Source organism: Gavialis gangeticus, unplaced genomic scaffold (assembly GCF_001723915.1).
Source record: "Gavialis gangeticus isolate Ggan-Ray unplaced genomic scaffold, GavGan_comp1, whole genome shotgun sequence".
Taxonomy (NCBI): Eukaryota; Metazoa; Chordata; order Crocodylia; family Gavialidae; genus Gavialis; species Gavialis gangeticus.
This window is the reverse complement of record NW_017729022.1, coordinates 108895175-108914872: the sequence shown is the minus strand read 5'-3', so window position 1 is coordinate 108914872 and position 19698 is coordinate 108895175. Positions and strand designations below refer to the sequence as shown.

Below are 19698 nucleotides of genomic sequence, written 5' to 3'. Positions count from 1 at the left end.
GGGTTTTTAAGAAGAGGTTAGATGAACACCTTGCTGGGGTCGTTTGACCCCAGTACTCTTTCCTGCCATAGCAGGGGGTCAGACTAGATGATCTTCTCAGGTCCCTTCCGACCCTAGAAACTATGAAACTATGAAACTATATTGGGTACTGAAGGACTTCTAATCTAGTAAGGAAATGCATAAAACGAGTTAGAATCTAGATACGGAGAATCAGGCACAAATTCATAGAAATGAGGGTGATTACTCATTGGAACAAACAGCCAAGCTAAGTGGTGAATTCCCTATTATTTCTTGATGTCTTTAACAACATGTCTGGAAGCTATGCTATAGGCAAATGCAAAATACTGGGCTCAGCATATGAGTGAGTGGGTAAAATGTAATGGGTTGCAACATACAGGCTATCACATTAGAAGATTTTAGTCCCTTCTGGTCTAAAACTCTATGAATCAATTAAGTGACCCCTGCTGTAAAGTCCCTGATTCTCTTGTACTGAGTCAGTTACTTTGGCTCACCTTATACTTAGGCGATATGAATTCCCTGCTGTTCTGAAATTGCAGTAACAGAACCTGCTTTGTTAGAGCGATCTACCCTTCAGTTCCCTCCTTTTACCATGATGAACGTTGAGAAGAGATCATTTGACAACTTTACCCACTTAGCAGCGCTTGGCTTCAAATCAATGCCCTCAGGCGAATGGTGTTTATCAGCCAGCACTAGATCAATTCTAATTCCTGAACTTTTATCCTGCTTCCTGTTACAGCTGTTTGTCCAACACTTTGAGATGTTGGGAAACTTTACTCGCAGATGTCTGCGGGAGGCAGCAAGAGTGATGTGCCCCTGCAGGTTTTGCAACCGATCATATCAGTCATAATGACCTCTATTGTCTTACAACAGACCCTGTGTTTGATTTTGATTGTAGCTTTTGATCACTAGAACAGTATGGTAACAGTAAGTTGTCTGAGGAAGTATGCCTATTGATTAGGTGTGTATGTATTCAATGGGTATTGAATCAGATTCTCAGCTGCTGCAACCGGGCAGGGTCAGCCTTGCTCTGACCCAGAAGAAAAGCTTAAGCAGAAGTTTAGATAAATGTGGTGATACCCCCTAATTGACTGAAGACTGTTCCCCTGAAGAATGAAGAAAAACAAGGAAGTAATACAATAACCTGAAAAAATCCCAAACCATTGAGTGTAAACCAGCACTTGCGTGCAGCATTTTAGGAAGAAATTTGCGGGGGGGAGGATGTATGTGAAGAAAAATATTCAGCAACCAAGTAAACAGATTGCATTTTCCAGCTTTCAATGGCTTATTATAATCAATGGCGGGAAGTTATTTTAAAAATCTGCTGACAGTGTCCAGTAAATGAAGGGTGTTCCCGCAAGCAGTAAAATGTTATGGCAACGAGAAGAAAAAGATTGCTTCTTAATTGCATAGATGACTTAATGTCTGATACCCCCCAGCCTGGGTTAGTGGAAGAAACTGGTGCACAGCACGGTTTCTGGTTCAGTCAGCAGCAGCACATGCATGGCTATGCATACACGGCATACAGAAGCTTCAGTGTGCATAGGACAGCTGGTTATGTGTATCCAGACCTCTCCTTTTTGTTGCAGGGGTGGCAGGCACTAGCGAAGAAAGACAAGGCAAGAAGAAAAGAGAAGTGGCTGTTTTACAGGTTTAGCTTCAGCAAAAACTGCAGCCAGAACCTGACCCAAGCTATAGAAAAGCTGGAGTGTCTAGAACAAAATAAACTTCCCACAGTGTCACTAATCATACTCTGCCATGCAATAAAATGCTTTCAGTTGACCATTCACTTGCATGAGAATGGGCAAAGGTGGGTTTGTGGCACCTTTCTGTTCCTTCCCCTACCACTCATGGTCCTCTAGGGCTGCTCTAAACCTTTCCTGGATCCCTATGGTCTCATATCCCAGAGATGGGGAATCACTGAAACATACTGTCATCAGGCTTCTTTACCTCCTTCCTCACACCCTCCTCCATGCTGAGCCTACAGGTGGTGGTGAGGGTACATGGGCTGCTCTTTCCTTTGACTTGAAATATACTTACCATTTCTGGCTCTTCATCATTGTGCATTGTTGTCCTGCATAGTACAGTTACAACACTGAGGTACAATAAGACCAATACAATAAAACAAGGTATAGAGATATCACATAAACATCAATTAAATACCTCTGGTAGTCGAGTAGTTGAACCTTCTGCACCAGTTCACTTTATCAACTATAAGGGAGACCATTTTGGTTAGAATTTAATGGCTTATGGTGTCCATCCCACCACAGTTCCCTTGAGAGTTCAGCCACTAGGTTACGAGATGATCTGGTCAGACCTATTCAACTGAAAGCAAAAAAGGGCATCTGATGGTTTAATCCTACCATTAGTGTTAAGTATTTGTTTGTAGCATAACCACTGCTGCCACTGTCCTCATACCCCCCACACCCCTCGGCCATTTGGCATAATGCAGCATGGTTTCCAGTTTGTACACCAGTGCAGTTGTAATCTATTATTGGGGCGGGGTGCTGATCCCCAGGCTTGACGTGAACAGGCACAACTGAAATGGGGAGATAAACTTGAACTGGCACATGGTGATACATCACAGACTTTGGGTACAGTGGTAGATGCGTGGCAATCCACCACTGCAAGAGCTGCAGGACAGGAAAGGCATGCAATAGTAGATCCATGTGGTGTGCTAGTCCTGCGGGACTGTACCTGTCCACACAAGCATAGACTTTGCATTGGAGAAGTCATTTACTGAAAAAGACAGTAATACTGCTCTCATTCTGTGGCTTCTGTATACCTGTAAAAAAAAAAAAAAAACCATTTGTTTCCTTTCTGCTGCAATCACACATTAAGTGATTTTTTTTTTTCTGGGTTGCAGAGAAGTGGTTTCAGTTTACAGCTCATATTGAAATTGCCTGAATCAATTTAAACCTCTAAGCAAAACACACTTCCTTGTAAGGTGACAGTTGTATGTTGAGTCTCAGCTTGAAGCAAGCCAAACAAAAAAAAATCAGAACTACATGAAAAATTGTCCTAAACTCCCCTCTCAAGCTTCAGGTCAGATTGTGCAGGGCAAAGAGAGACTTTGCACAGCTTTTTCTGGTCTTGTCCTGGAAACAGTCTTCCCAAGCTCTCATTCTGCTACCTTTAGGCAGCAGTTAAGTAAGAGGACAAACAGATGTCAGTGAGTGTACATGGTTTGTTTTTCTGTGCTGAGGTGTTTAAAAGTATGTGCACAAAGTAAGATGTGGAGCTGTTATTCTGGGCTTTATATGGCCTTTAGTATGAGCCAGAAACACTGAAAAGTGCCCTTCCTATTCCAAATACTTAATTGTAATCCTCAAATTGCTGCTTGTGCCATTGTTCCAACTGCCTTCCAACAACAGACCAAAGGTTGTGTTAATGTGAAGATTAAATTTGTTCTGCTGGCTTAAACCGAGGAAATCAGTGCCTAGGCAGAAACGTGGAGCAAGGTAGAGAATTCCCCTTGTGAGCAATTCCCAGCTTCCAAGGTTGATTTGCTTTGTGTGTGTTCATTATTTTAGAAATTTGTCATATGCCATATTTAGAAATAACAGATGAATGGTGTATGAATGGTGTATGTAGATATTTACCCTAACAGAATCCACATCTCCTTGGTCCTCATTCAGGAGAGCTGCAGAATGAGACATACTGCTCTCCAACCTTTAACTTCCCAGTGGTTTACCTACCTGGTAAAGGGGCAGAAGTACATGGGTCTTAACATGCTGAGTATTGTTTTTCATGGACTTGAAGGAACTCCAGGAGCTGTCGAACAGATGTTTTTTTTTTTTGGAGGAGAATCAAAATATTAGATAGAAAAAGACACTTCAATTAAAGTTCCTCCCATTGCTTCGTTGTGTTTCTTTAACATGTCTCCAAACAGCTTGTATTACAGAGTCAGAGTGTCAGCCATGTGCTGTGATCCACAAAGAAGCAAGGGTGGGATTGGTGATTTAGGAAGGCAAAAAAAAAAAGAATGTTCCAAGAGGTTGGTTTAACATTTCAAAATAAGAGATGCCTTGGAGAACCAAATTTTGCCCACATTGGTTTGGCTATGGCAAGGCTGCTGGTTTATTTTCATGACTGAAAATGCCTTTTATGTATTCACTTGGAGGAAAAGCAGTTGTAACATTTAGGTATCCCATCACCGTAAATTTGCATCTCACAATGAATCACCAACAGATACTTCACATTCCCTTTTTTTATATTAAAAACTTTTTTATTGAGATGATGTAATTACAGGCATTTTAAAAATTATTTGCAACTCACTGGCCCTGAGAATAGGCTTTTTTGTTTGTTTTGTTACATTCATTCAATTCAGTCCCTTTACCCCACACCTTAAAAAAAGCCATCATTAATAAAAACAGACTAGAATTTATCTTTAAAAAAAAATCCAAAAAAATGCATTCTGGATTTGCCCTTCGTTGCAGTCATATACTAAAAAGAAATCATGAAGAATGCACACTCAGCATTTATGTGATATTAGGGGAACTTGCCATTGCTTAGTGTTTATGCAGGTGGCCCCAATAGTGTTCTTCTGAAGCGACAGTCCTCAAAAGCTTGGAGACTTTAATTGGGAGACGGTTGCCTTATCAGCCATGGAACGGCCATCTGTCCTGCCACAGTAGCCCAGATCCCTTTCCATATGCACACAGTGGCTTATTCAGGTTGGATTGCTGATGGTTAGGAGAGCCCCATCTAAATGCCAAATTTGAATGCCCCCTTACCAGCGGCAAAAGTAACTGTTCCTCAGAACCTTTCACTCTATTCTGATTCCCCTTGGAGGAGACAGACAGTTTGGCTGTTTGACAGCTGGCAAATTCTGCATTGTGAATTGAAGGCTGAGGAGGTGGAAAAGGCAAAATTATTTTTGACAGGCATACCTCCCTTTCCCAACAGGTTGGTCATTTTGGTGTCCTGTCCGCACACCATGTGTCAGATGTGAGATGAAAAGGAATCTCTCTCTCTCTCTCTCTCGCAGCTGTTAGAGAAGTGTATTATACAAGGCTTGTAAGGTTGCCTCCCAAATCCCAAAGGCAACTGAACTTGAGCAAGGCCCTCAAGATACTGCAAGTCCTTGTGATCTGACCAGCTGCTTCATCATGCACTGCATTTCTTGTTACTATGCCCCCTCCCTGAGCCACTGTGATTTGACTGCAACTTGATGACAGTACTGGTACTTAGCTGAAAAATTCACCATATTAAGGACCGACTTTGAGGCCAGAGACTATTTAAGTTTTTTGTTATTGTTGTATCTGTATAGGGGCATAGAAAGCTATTGTTCATTAAAGACACAGAAGATATCTCAAGATGCCTGTAGTGCTGTGTTGGAAAGTAATTCCCAAAGTTGCACAAAACCAAAAAGGAAACTTGTAATCCTTGATTATTTGGCAATTTTGGCCTGGAGTCTTCTCTTAGTTTTTTCAGCTAAAGAAATATCCAAATTCTCCATGACATTTCATACTCTGGAACAAATGTGTGGCAATTCAGATCCCCTTTTCTTTTGTCTTTCACTCTGTAATGACACTTCACTTTGTTTGCCAATACAAACAGCAAGGAATTGAGGACAAATTGGAGACCTGACAAATTTCTTAGGTTTATAGCAATCAAATACAGGCAAGGTTCAAAATCTATGGTTTAGCAAAGACTTTAGATACTCAAGTTCCTTTCCTTGTTCCTCCACTGTGTCATAACAATAGCAGGAGCAGCAAAAATTAAAAACTATTCATGTATTGGTCATGGCCAGTGCACTAGAGAATCTGCACAGCTCCCAGCATAAACTTTTCCTTTCTGACACCTTAAAATTGAAAGAAATACAGGAAAACAGTAAAGATCTCTATTTAGCCATAAAGGTTTTTGATGTTTTTACTTCCTCTTATTTGCATTCGCTCCATAAATTTTGTCTTGGGCTTTCTTGGTCAGCGGTCATCAGATCTCTGTGCTATGGCTATAGCCAGACTGCCCGTTCAATCTAAATATACGTCCCTGAGAAAGGGCTGCCATGTGTGCCCCTTAAGCAGGTTGATGGGAAGCTAGATTACCAAAATTAACTAAAACCAACAAAATCTCTCTCCCCACTCCCCCACCTCCCTTCAGAGTTGGATTTGTCACCACAAGGCGAAAATCCCTCAGTACCTCCCATTTTCACTTTTTTTTCTGGTGCCCCAAAAGGTTTTCAGATATACAACATGGATGGGAAAGGGATGATCATCTCTTCTGCAGACAGATGCTCCTGCTGTTCTTTGATGCAGCAACATTTGGAAAAACAACAAAACAATATGTAGTTATTTGGTAAGCACATTATCTAAGAGTATGGAAGGCTGATTCATTAGGTGGCTGGAAAAAGCTGAGGGATAGATGTATTGCCTGTCTGGTTTCATCTGAAGCCAACTGTGAAGGGGCTGCTGTCCTCATTCCATAACATGTGGCTGTGTCCTTAATGAACCCCGTTTGCCCTACAGTAAGTGACTCAATGCACCTTACAGTGAAATTGGATTTAGTTTATTTAAGAGTACAGGGTACCACTGGTAACCAAATGGGAGGTTTTCTGGATAAATTAACATTCCTGTTAAGTATTTGGCATAGACTAAGCGTTGTATGGGTTTAATAAATGATACCTCACCTTCCCCTGACCCTTTTAGGCTTTTTGGTTAGATGGAAGAAATCAAGGTGGTTATTAAATCCATTTCTAACTTGTATGAACCCATAGAAGAGGTTGTGCTAATAAAGACAGAAAGGCTTTCTTTCCTTTGGACATCACAAGATACCTACAGAGAAACTCCAATCTCCATGTTGAAAAATCACATGCATTTTCTCCCAAATCAAATACACATTTGACTGCTTCAATTTCCTTCACTTTAAAGGGGACACCATGTCTTCTGAAACCTTCAATGTCATGTTGATGTGTAACACTGCAAAGGCAAATAGTTTCTTCCATCTCAGACAGCCCACACAGATGGAAGGATCAATGCTTCTACTGAACCTCCTGCCTCCAGCCTAGGCAAAGCTGACTGCTCCATCCAATGCACACCTTACCCTAAATCAGGGGTCAGCAACCCCCAGCACATGTGCCAAAGCATGGCACATGAGGCCATTTTACTTACCACACCACAGCCAGCCTGGACTCTGGGCAGCTGCTGCCAGCCATGGAGCCCAGGCTGCTTGCAGCAGGTGGCGGGGAGGCTACAAGCACTGCTGCGAGCAGCCTGTACTCCATGGTAGGCAGCAGCTGCCCAAAGCCTGGACTGGATGTAGCAGGGATGCCAGAGTCTGCAAACAGATACACCAGGCTCCGTAGCCCCAGCAGAGCTCTGTAGTGGCAGTGGCTGCACATTCGCTTTGTGGCACATGGTCAGAAAGGGGCCAGGGGAAATGCAACTTCAGCCTTTTGCTTGCACATGCAGCCACAATCGGACCCCAATGCAGCTGTTTACAGCTTCCCAGGTGCCTGTTGGTGCTGCCCAGATCCCGGGCCAGCTGTGGCAAGCAGCTGGCAGGTTGCAAACAGCTATACCAGGGTCCAGCCAGGCTCCAGAGCCCCAGTTAGCCTCTGTGGCAGCAGCAGCTACACAAGTGCTTTGGGGCAGATGGCAGGAGAAGAGTCAGGGTTACGCTGCCCCAGGCCCCTCCTGGCTGTGCGTCTCTAACTGCACATGTAACCACCACCATGGAGCCTGCTGGGGCTTCACAGCCCGGCACAGCCAGCTGTCTACAGCCTCCTGGCTACCGGCCACAGCTGGCCTGGACTCTGGGCAGCAGCAGGTGGCAGGCAGGCTGCAAACAGTTGCACTGGGGTCCGGAGACCCAGCACCAGCTCCCTGGCAGTGGTGGGTATATGCATGCCTCAAAGTGCACAGGGGGGAAGGGGCTGAGGCAGCGCACCCTGGCCCCTTCACTGCTGTGCGCCTGGAGGCATGTGTGCACCCACCACCATCAACAAGGATAGGACCCTTTGCAGCTCCCCTCCTTCTGCCTCTGGCACACCAAGTCAAGGCATGGGTCGAGGTTGAGGTGTTTTTGGCACTCTGGCCAAAAACATTGTAAACCCCTGCCCTAAATGCTGGAAATCAAACTGGGGCTAAAAAAATGAGTATTTAAAATTAAAAGGCAAGAATGCAGCGAGATTGTTTATAAGAAGAAAACTGTGTTAAAAACAGGTAAGCTGAAAAGTGATCACTTCCTGGCAGAGCTGTCATTAGAAGGGGCTAGGAAATTGGACGCATCAAAAAAACCAAAAAACCAAAAAAACCCAACAAAAAAACCAATTTATAAGATACCAGTGTAGCTATATGGTCTGTATTATTTTCACTTTTCTCTCCAGCCGTGCAGGACAATTCTGCAGAGGTTTCTGAGTATTACAAGCAACTATGTGGGGTCCCTTCTCTCTCCTACTAAGATGGAAAGAACAACCCTTCGCCACAAACTCCCAAACTGCTAACTGGTGTGTAAAACAAACCTCCCTTTTGTCATAATGAGTACTTCAAATCTGGCTTTTTGAAAGAAGACTGAATAAAGATTCCACATTATTTGTGTCATTTCAATTCTACTGTTTTGCTAGAGGGAGGGAGAGCAAAAGTCAGCATCAGTCTATTGCATTTTGTCAGGCCTTGGTCTTATTTCTTCTTCTTTCCTGGAGCACTTAGGTGATTGGATTTGGTCCATGGGCTAGGCTAGCAGTGAATAGCTACTTGCAGGACTCAAGATACCAGCCCATAGTATGCTGGTAAAATGTCTCAGATTGACAGTGAAAGATGACTCCCCTTCATTTAACAGATATGTATTCCAAATTCTCTTGGTAGCTCAAGACCTTCCCCAGTGGCAGCGTGAGCAAATGTAATCCCAGCACATGGAACCATCAGGTGATCTCTTTCATGACACTGCCACCAATGTTTTTAGGCCATGTTATGGTCATGAGACTTGCAGAGAAAAGAACAATAGCGCACTATTTCCATAGGAAAGCCTTCTGAAGAAGCAAAATCTCACAACTTGTCCTATATGAGTTAAGAAAAGTGAAACTGGGTTTATTGGGGAAAAAAAACCCAACAAGAAACGCCCCCCCAAAAAACTGAAACAAACAAGCCAAGGAAAGAAAAATTAAAAACAACTCAGGGGAGACTCCATAGGGATGATGAAGTAGTGCATGAGTCCAGGCTCTCTTTCTTCCACCTTCCTGCCAGCACCACTTCCACCAGTTTGTTTGTTTTATTAAGGTGCCTTGGGTCCTGCATGGTCTTCAAGTTAAGCACTGACCCCATGTTCTGCTCCTGTATTGTTTCTTCCCCCCACAAACTACCCTAGCTGTTGAGGCAGATGTTTCTCCCATAAACCCAGTGAGGCAGTGCACTTGTCTCTTCAACACTCATCTTCTTGGTACATTTGTTCATCCAATTCCTGGGACTCAAGGTGCTCAAGGCGGTCTGTTCGGCCACTCATAATCTCATCTGGGGTCTTCATGAACCTTCAAAACAGAAAGTGATACATGAGTTATATAATGACCCTGGCTCCTTGGACTTGTCTCTCACCAAGTCTCTGAACCTTCAGGGCTCCTTGGCTTGCCCCCCTACTGCAATACTATCTGCACATTTCTATTCTCTGCAACTTGCTAAGTGACTCTCTGCTCTTCCCCATTTGTACTTTCTACCACCTATGGTCCTTCCCCACATCTCCAAGTATTGACAGCCTGTCCCAGAATACAATTAAAGCAGCATTTGTTTACATAAGTATCCACACATGAAAAAGAGAGCAAACATTTATAGAGAATAAAGTGCTCCTTTGTGGAGCCAGACAGCTGAAATGCCAGGGCCCTCCATTTCAAACATGGCCACACGTCGTCACCTAAAACATAGGCTCACACAAAGCAAATGTAGCTGGAGGGTTTCTGCTGGCTATTGCTTTGTGAAGGATTCTAGGTCTGCAAGAGAGAGAAGAAAACATCAGCAAAGCAGAGACAGAAAAACCCAAGGACCCAAGCAGAACAAGCCCTAATAGGTGATCCTGAGAGAACCTGAGTGAGCATTTTTGAGTTCAGCATTGACTGGAAAATGGTTTAGAACTGCGAGCAAAGACAGTCCTGGGGTCTTAAATCCTTTGTAAACATGGGGACTTCATTAGAGAAACACCTGACTCTAGAATCAGTTTTTTTTAACCGGAAAAATCTGCAAGACTTCAAAATTTTGGCTAACCACTTAGGTTTGAAAGGATAACACTATTAACTACAAGTCTTTACTAGATATGAGCTCTCTCTCTCTCAGGACATCCTCTACCATAACCAAGAGTGACATCCTTATTCTGGGTCAATGAGAACAGCAAAGCTCCTTGTCAAGGAAATGATTACATCGCTGCCAATTTAGCAGGACCAGACGTGTAAATGCACTACCTGGCTTTTCCGTGCCTCTTGTACTTCCTTTTCTCCTGCCTGGGGGAGCCCTGCCCTCGCAGGAAGCTTCTGAGCAGAGGCATGTCTAGCAGGACTCTCAGGGAAGGAAGTGGCAGGTCCCACCTCTCAATATTACTGCTGATGGCTCTCTCTCTGTACAGGGGAAGATGTGTCCATGTGACAGAAGGAAGAGGAGAAGTCAAATGTGCAAAGTGGTGCCTTCCAGCTCCACTTCTGCTCTGCTCTGTATTTGAAGGCCAAAACTGGCAGCTGTGGCCTCAGTTTTTGTCTTCCCTCATTGGATTACAGCAGTGCATCAGAGTGAACGTTGTCTCTGAGCTTGACTTGCCGTCAGGTTTTCAGTAGCAGAAGCCAGTGATTAGGGCAGGGAATCTTGAGAGCTCCAGCCTCTTACCCCACCCTTCTCCTACACCAATGGGTGTGTCGGGGGCTGGGAAGAAAGACACATTGTGGGGGCTGGGCAAATGCAGGAAGTGGGAAAGGACACATGGTAATCTTTTAATCCCTGCCTCTGCTCATTTCCATATATCCTTTGGGTTTATGCCACCACCTTTGTACACAAACAGGGTTTTAAAGCTCTGATTTTGCCTTCTGTGCTGAATTCGTGAGACGAGAAAGTGGGTCACAGGAAGGAGGAAATGCTACTTGAAACATGCATCACTTTCATGTTAGAAAAACTAGGATGAAGTATGTGGGATGTTTAGGTATCCCAAATGCATTAGAATAGTTTCCACCTTATCAAAGTCCCTCAAAAGTGGGGAAAACAGCAGGTTGTAATTAGTAAATCAGAAGGACTACTTTTATTTTAGTCTGAATGTACAGCCAGGATCTTCACCTAGTGAAAACAAAGCTGATGAGTGGAATCATTGTCAAAACCCGTGACCCTCCAAACATCCCCACTGAAGTTAATAGGAAAAATCTGACAGCACCTCCTCCCATGAGATTGTAACATGCAGGCCTTTTATGATGGAGCCTGAAAAAAATCTTAAGTCTGTCAGCAAATGCATGGCAAAGCCTGGGGCTCTTCTGAGCATTTGCCATCCCTTCTAATTTTGGAAATCACACACACATAAGCACCAGAAATAAAGCAGTGTTTTGTCACCCTTGTGTGACTCCTGTTTTATGTTAAAGCAGTTGTTCTCACCTGGGGTATTTAGAGACCCTTTAAGGGGTGCCACAGTGTGACTGGGAAAGGCTCTGCCTGCATTAGTGTTCCCTGCTAAACCTAAAGCAGACAGGAACCCCTGGTCCTGCTACAGCCCTTCCCAGTCCAACCCCACACGGCATCTCCCTCCAACAGAGGCATGCAGGGCAGACAGACCCTTCCTGGGCACCTCTGTTTCCAGGAAAAGTGCCTGGGGGAAGGGGGCATGGGCTGGCCTAGGAGGTTGTGCCCTACAGGGTCCATGTGCCTCTCTGCTGGCTTAACCTATCCTCACGCTAAGCAGCACTGATAGACTAGGCAGTGTAGCTTCCTGGAACTTGCCCGGACCTGCTGCGCCCAAACATGCCTGCTTCAGTGGGAGAAACGGGGTGCACCAGTTCCAAGGGGCAGTGGTCAGGCTCCCCTGCAGCTGCTCCCTGGCCTGACTGGCTTTTGGGAGCCAGGCATACAGGAGAGCAGACAGCTGGAGAAGAGTGTCCTTGCAGGGGAAGCTGGAGTCCACTGGCAATCTGGGGAGCCTTCTTTCTAGTGGGATTGGGGAATGGTTTAATACCAAATGGTGCTACCCTGGCCAGCACCAAGCAGGATCTACAGAATGGCTGCAGACCCTGCTGAAAGGCAGCATCCCCTTTTGTTAATTCAAGCCCATGAAGGGACTGAGGGCTCCTGAGGGACAGGAGCATCTAGAGCAGAGGGCAGCTCCAGAAAACCTCCTACCGCATCCATACCCCTATCTGGTGATCCTCTTTTTCTAGTGTCAGAAATGCAGCTAAAGACTGGTGCTGGTGTGGGCTGGGGGGAGGGAGGTGGGGGAAGGAGAGATTGAGAGAGCATACCTAGGTCAGGGAGGCAAGGCAGTCTGCCCCTTGTCTCCAGTGATTTAGGCCAACCATCCCCACTCGCAGATAGGGGCTCGGATCTCCATGAAGCAGAAGCTCAGCACTTCTGGAAAATTGGTACTTTTAAAATGTCTCAGCTCAACCCTGCAAAAAGCAGAGCTCCTAGAACAGTGATTTTCAACTGGAGGACTCTTGGGCTTCATGAATCAAGGCAAAGGTTGGGGGCAGAAAGGGCTTATTTTCCCTTGTGCTTGGAAAAGTAGGGACTCTGTCTGTCTGTATCCACAGAGGGTGCCACTAAATTCAAAAAAGCTATGGAGAGATGCCTTGAGTCTAAAAAGGCTGAGAAGCACTGTGCTAAAGTAACTCTGTGTGAGCAGAGGCAGAAGGGTATAACAACAGTGGTGACTCAGGCCATACATTTAAAATGAAAACATACTAAATCTGTAGGTCAGCTCCTGCCCTGACTTTCATGCCATGTCTGGCTTACTGACTTTAATGATATTTTGTAGGGGTTAGGTCAAAGCAGAGTATGATCTTGGGTCTCCTCTGCCCTGTGTCCATTCCCTTTCTAAACGCATGTGAAACAGGATGCAATGAAACATATCACTACACTTACTGTATTATTTCAGATGTATTTTTAAAGTTATGTCAAGGGCACCTACAGCATCTGCATCAGACTTCCTTTAGAGCATTTATAAATATAAATATATAAAATAATAAATGGTGATGAATTAAATGGTGTCAGACATTAGCAATGACCTCTCTTGTTGCAGAAAAACATTCAGCCACTCTGATATATAGATCTCTCTCCGTCTCCATCTTACTAAAAGCTCTGCATGGAGATTTTCAGAAGACAATTGCCATCATGTTATTTATAATGTCACATTTCTATTATTTTTTACTGGTGAGAAACAGCCCAGAAAGGACCATTAATGGGTTGATTTAATATAGCTGGTCATCTTTTTCACTATAGAAAGCAATAGAACTGGAGGGAGAAACCTTTTTTTAATTGAAAATGTTGCCAAAAGCTTGTTTTTCCCTCACATTTCCAAAAAATCTGAAATATTATTTTCTGCTAGTTTTATCCTCTTATACCCTGTTTCTTTCTTTCATAGAAAAGATTGCCTTAAATAAAACATTTCAATTAAAATATCATTTTTTATTAAAAATGTTTTGAGTGTATGCTTTGAGTGGTTCTCATTATTAACATGCAAAAAAAATCAAACACAAATTGCTGTCTTCATGTTAATACCCTTCCTGTTGCTGTTAGCTGAACTGAAACCTACCGAAGTCAAAGGAAAAAACCTCCAATGAGTTCAGTGTTGCTTGGATCAGACCCTGGGTTGTATTCAGGTTGTCCAAATCCAGTAAGGATCAGGCCTGAACAGATATAGAGCTCTGCTTCAGTACTGACATGTTACACACACATACAACCTACGTCTATGTCTGCTTGGCATTCTTTAGACCAGACACTGGCACTGCATACCTCTCATTCAGTAGTACTTGTTTTAACCCATGACAGCTCTGGAAATGCCCAAACTCAGTTGAGCAATCATAATGCTGAGTTGAGCACCAGTACAATGAGCTCATGAGACTTTGGTTTAGATTAAGACTTGCTCTCTGGCTCTGACCTTGACACCAAGTGGGAGGTGCCCAGATGAGGCTGTAAAGCCAGATCAAGAGTCAAGAGAAAGGCTCCCACTGAACCCAGTGGGTACTGAATCAGGTCTTTAATCTGGTAAATTGGTACAGTCCCCTGGCAGGCTAGCACGAAGTGGTTTCAAAGGCCATGGTCCACAGTATTACGCTACTAACAGTGCAGCATCATCATGTTCATCATGCCTTTCTCAAAGAGAAATCACCTAAAGAAAGGGCAGAGCAAAGAGGAAAGAGAGAGAATTACCTGAACAAAAGCCTTTGTCCTGGCTCCTTCCGGATAATATTTAGTTTGTAGTAGTGGCGTAGGGCTCTGGACATTTTCTCATAGGTCATATTTGTTCTGTTCTGTTTGTCCCAAAATAAAAAGGAGAGCAACATAAGGCAATTAAATTCTTCATTTCTTTAGCTCTTCTTGGAGCTTTATATCACAGCTAGCTGAGGAAACTACCCTAGCTCACGAAGCAATTGGTAGATCCATCCTTCCCCTATAGCTTTCATGACAAACTTTTCTGGTTTAGTCTTTCTATGGAGCAATCTGAATGCAGGTTACTTCAAAAACACTGAGGGTAAGATTTTAAAGGTCATGCTGGACCATACACAAGAAAAGGTTCTGTCAACTGAAGAAATAACTTCAAACTGAAGGAAGTTCTTGCTCAACTCAGCAGGAGTGTGGTAGGCATCTTTCTAAAGAACAGCCTTGACGGTGTATGGACAATAGCTAATAGACTGCATTTGTCAGCATCTTTCCTGTTAAGTGCAGAGCTCCTCTGGGATTCTTTTCCATTAACAAGTTAATGTTTATGGAACTCTTTGGACAGGGAGATACTGTTTCTCTTCTCACTTAGGCTGGTGTAAATCAAGCTAACTCCATTAAAATGTTTATCTGTTTACATTATGAAACTGCCCACACAATTTACCACATTGGAAATCTCAGCTCAGGAGAGGAGACAAGGTGTTAGCAGAAGTGGGCTGATGTGATGATCTGTAGTAGCAGGTGCCACCAGGCAGAAACATGGTGCACAAGCAGAGTTGTGTGTGGGAAGCTTTTTAGGGGGAAGTTCTGCATTTAGACCATACTAAATCTGTGAAGTTTTAAGTGTTGTTAAAGTTAGAACATCCTGTGAGTAGTCGCATGTTAAGAGTTAATACCATTTCTTTGCTGCACAGCTTTGACTTATCACTAGAGGGCTGGTAAGCAGGGGTTTGTCTAGGAATCAGGACACCTGGGCTCTATCCCATTCTGGGTGGTGTGGGGGTCTTGGAGCAGTGCATCCTTGGATGCTGGAGTGCTGTAAAATTATTTTATCTCCATGAAACAGAAAGAAGTTACCCTAACATGACCTAGGTAGCATGGCCCAGAATTAACCCTCACCTGAAGTGGCGTAACTCTGAGATGCTCAAAGGGCACTTAGCACAAGTTAATGAGCTTTAACATGTAGATGCTTGCATTTGAAGTGTCCTTAGCGTGGTCAAAGTGTAACGTGTAACTTCACCCTTATAGGGTTTGCCTGTTCCAGGCCTGGCATGGGTTATCTATCATCACTTCTAGGGCATACCAGCAACAAAGCACTGTGTAAAGCTCACACAAAGTATGTGGGTGTTCAACACTTCCTAGGTGTCCCAAGATGTATCATTCTAAAACTGAGGCCCCCAAAAGTTATTTCTAATTTTTTTTAGATCTTGACCTTTTCTTCAATCACAGTCCACGTAACAGAAATACAGCACTTCACCATGACCACATTGCCAATGCAGCTTCTACTGTTTGGCAGTGTTAGGTTGAAAACAAGCAAAATCATTCTTAGACAAGAAAGCTTTGAAGTCTGTTATACTGATGTTTGTCATAGCACAATATTTTCTCCCACCGTGAAAGAACAGGTCTTATTAATGCAGAGAGAAATGTTAAGTAATAACCTTCAGAAACAGAAAATTGGTAACTTGTCTCAAATCCCAGGCGAGTCCCAAAATAGAAATGCCTGTCGTTTTTATTGGAAAGTTCCATCCCAGAAACCCTCTATACTTCAGTCTAACCTGAGTGTCTGCTAAGCTCATACCTGAAGGAGTGAGGTAACTTGAGGGAACAGAATCATTACAAACTGCAATGCATACACATTTAATAACTAACTATCTTTACACCAAACTAAAAGGCTCTTTATATGCCTGGCTTTTTGCGGCTTGTGCTGCTGAAGACTAGAATATTTTGTAAACAGAATGAAAGATTAAACTTCTCAATAACATTTTTTCTCTCTTGCATTCTCTCCATCTAATGTTGTGGAATAAACCTATGAAACCTCTGCGTGCTATGGAAGTCAGCATTTCATAGATAGAAAATGCCTCCTGCTCTTTACCTTGTGGTTTCCCCACAGCCGGGCCAGCCCATTGGGATCCACTATCCGAAATATTTTGGACTCCTTGTCCTCCCATCGGATGAAGTTTTCGTACCGGCTGTCAGAAAGTAGCTGATAGACGTAATCCCAAAGCAGCCTGCAGTCTGTGAAAAGAGGGGCAAGAAAACGTCATTCAAGTAGAGTCATGGGACTCTTCAGCCTGGAAAAGCATAGGCTCAGGGGTGACTTGGTGGCAGCCTATAAGTACATGAGGAGGGTGCATCAGGAACTGGGAGAACGTCTGTTCACCAGGGCTCCCCATGGGAAGACAAGGTCCAGTGGTTACAAACTCCTGGAAAACTGTTTTTGGCTGGACATAAAGAAAAACTTCTTTACTGTCTAAGTCCCCAGGGCCTGGAATAGAGTCCCCCCAGACATGGTGCAAGCACCTACTCTGGATACTTTCAAAAAACACTTGGATGCCTATCTTGCTGGGATCATTTGACCTCTGCTGACTTCCTGCCCCTTGGGCAGGGGGCTGTACCTGATGATCTTGCAAAGTCCCTTCCAGCCCTAATGTGTTATGAAATCTGTGAAATCTATGAAGTAGTTTTACATGAGATACATTTTGGGAGGTATCAGATGCGGCTGGAATATCAGAAGAAATATTGCTTCTCTTTCACTGTTTTTAATAGCCTTGAAACAATGAAAGGCACTGCCAAAGCAGTCAAAGCAACCTGAAATAAAAAGGACTTGGATCGTTCATACTGATGGATATAAAAATTGTAACAGGATATACCATCTTTTCAAACTGGTCTGAACCCATTTTAGGACACTAATGATTGCAAATTGTTACAGCTGATGTGAATCAAGAGGCTTGTTTCATATGGACAAGTATTTGTATGACATCCACCAACACAACTGCTCCCAACTGATAATATCAAGACAGTTTGATCAAGGCAGTCCATTGTATCAGTGGAGGAGTCCACTGGTAAAAAATGTGTGCTTTGCTATACCTTGTTTGCACAGCATGGTTTTAATGATCCATACATAAAGCTAGTATTTTCACCATTTCTAAATTTGCTTTTCAAATATAAGCCCCTGGGGGAAAAATCAAGTACTGTAATTATTTTAAAGCTATTGAGAGGTTAAATGCTTTCTATTTGGGCAACTGATTCAAAATTACCTTCTGGCAAATGCTCTTTATGCTGCTAATTAAAAGTCTGACAGATACTTAGGTTTTAGTTTGGTGTCTTTCAGTTGCACAGCAGTCTCTTGGGACAAAAGAAGCCAGGGGTAGATCTACTTCTCCTTCTGACTTGTGATGTCTGTATAGCATAGTATAACAACAGACAACTAGAAATTATGGAATCAAGAATTCCACAGAGGGGTCGGTCGGTTGATGTTATACCCACATGAGAGCAGCTCAGTCTGCCAGAACACCAACATGGCCTTATGTCACTTTTTACTGTGAAGGCAGCAAATAACATTTCCTCACCAGCAAGCCAGTGAAGGACAGCCTTGTATAGTAATTAAAGCACAGAACAAGGAGCCAGGATATCTTTGTTCTAGGTCCAGTGCTATATGTCACTCACTTCTGCATACAGTTCCTCTCCTGTTTGTTTTGGTTTCGCTATTAGCTAAAACTGGTATGATAATATATATGGTGGTGTGTGTATGTATATAATTAATATAATACATAATGAGTAGGCTTAAAAATAGCTAGAGATTATATGAGTTCTACATTGATTCCCCATTTTATAAACATAAGGAATATCTCTGAGTCCTGTACTAGCTTTAAAAGAAAGGTATCCACTGAATCTCTCTTAGGACTACTGAAAGGAAGAAAAACCATGCACTTTCACGTATTGCATGAACCTCTCCACTTAGGAAAACTAAACACCACAGCACCCTGGGGCTCTTCTCTTTTGACTAAATACAGTGTCCAGTATAAGGTATTTGAAAGCCTCCCTGTCAATGACCGAGACTTTTCATAGTGTTGTTCTTCTTGAACAAGAAAGAGTCCTAAGTGGAAGATGGAGCTCGCTAAAATGTTTTCATCACAGTATTTTTTGGATTAAAATTTGTATTTTTTTCCCAATGAATTTGTTTTCCCATTTTTTTGTTCATTGGTTTTTAATTTTTCTTTTGTTTCAATATTAAAAAATATCAGTTTTGGACCAACTGGAAACTTTTAGTGGGAAATAAATCTGAAAAGTTCCCTTACTTGCCTACACAAAACAACTGGTGTTTTTCAACCATCTCTGTTTCATACAACATAGACCTACAAAATTCAATCCTGCACGGGATAAAAGTCATGTGTAGGCCTCTTTGCATTCATAATTAGCGTATTTATCTAGAATCTTTTACTGATATAAATGAACACCTCAAAGTCCTTACTATCTTCTCCTCATAATGCTCCTGCCCCAATCTTACTCAAGATGAGAAACTCAAGCTAAGGGCTAGACCCACACAAGCACTTAGGCACCAGACTACAGCTTTATTAACTTACATCCAAATTTGTGATCTTCACACTCCTCCATTAGTTGCCATGTAGTCCTGGAGGCACTGAAGGCCTACAGGCATCTATGTTTCTCACAGTGAACCCCTTCAGCACCTCTCTGTTTGCTTCTGGGCAAGTCTAGAAGTACCTGAATCCCCATGGTACTGACTGAGTAGCTTGGCACCACTCTCTTTCACAAGAGGAGTCACAAATTAACCATTCTTTTGCCTGTTCCACATGCAGGGCTTGATCCAGTAGGCCTGCTTTGGGAACACCAACCATGCTTGGCCTCAGACAGAACAGCTTTAGTTGTGCCACTATTTCCTTTTTCTCCAACAACCTGATAATTAAGAGCGTTCACTAAGGGAATGTAGGAGATGTGGGTGCAGTTTCCTTCACTACTGCCCAGGGGAGGTCTGAACCTACATCTCCCACCTTTCAGGAGTGTGCCTTAGCCATTAGGCAGGAAGGTGCTGTAGTGCCAGAGAGAGAAAATCTTTAGTCTTGTTTTTTGCGAGTGGGAAATATCTACATGACAGCCTTGCTCCAATAAATAATGAAATATTTTATATGTAGTCAATAGCCTGGAGATTAGATCCCCCTCATGTAGTAGTGATAAAGTGATTCTCTCTCTCTTATCAGGGCTAGGGACAGAAATTACAGGAAAACCAGTATAAGTGACTGGAAACCGGTTCAAATCTGTAACACAACAGAAGTTCAATTCACATAAACTACTTTCAAAATGGCTGAAACCAGTTTAAGATAAACTTGGATGGATGTAG

The 19698-nt window shown here is 43.1% G+C and overlaps 1 protein-coding gene across 6 annotated transcripts in view; it reads right to left on the bottom strand.

The window, feature by feature from the left end:
* Positions 1-8642: 8642 nt before the first annotated feature.
* ETV6 (ETS variant 6) overlaps positions 8643-19698 on the bottom strand; it is a 199593-nt gene continuing 188537 nt past the window's right edge. For all 6 annotated transcript variants that reach the window (XM_019515951.1, XM_019515950.1, XM_019515952.1 and 3 more), the window contains 3 exons: positions 16435-16577; positions 14334-14434; positions 8643-9484 (listed from right to left, as the gene is read on the bottom strand). In XM_019515951.1, coding sequence (XP_019371496.1) covers positions 9379-9484; positions 14334-14434; positions 16435-16577 — 350 coding nt within the window. In that variant the 3' untranslated portion in view covers positions 8643-9378. The remainder of the gene's footprint in view (positions 9485-14333; positions 14435-16434; positions 16578-19698) is intronic.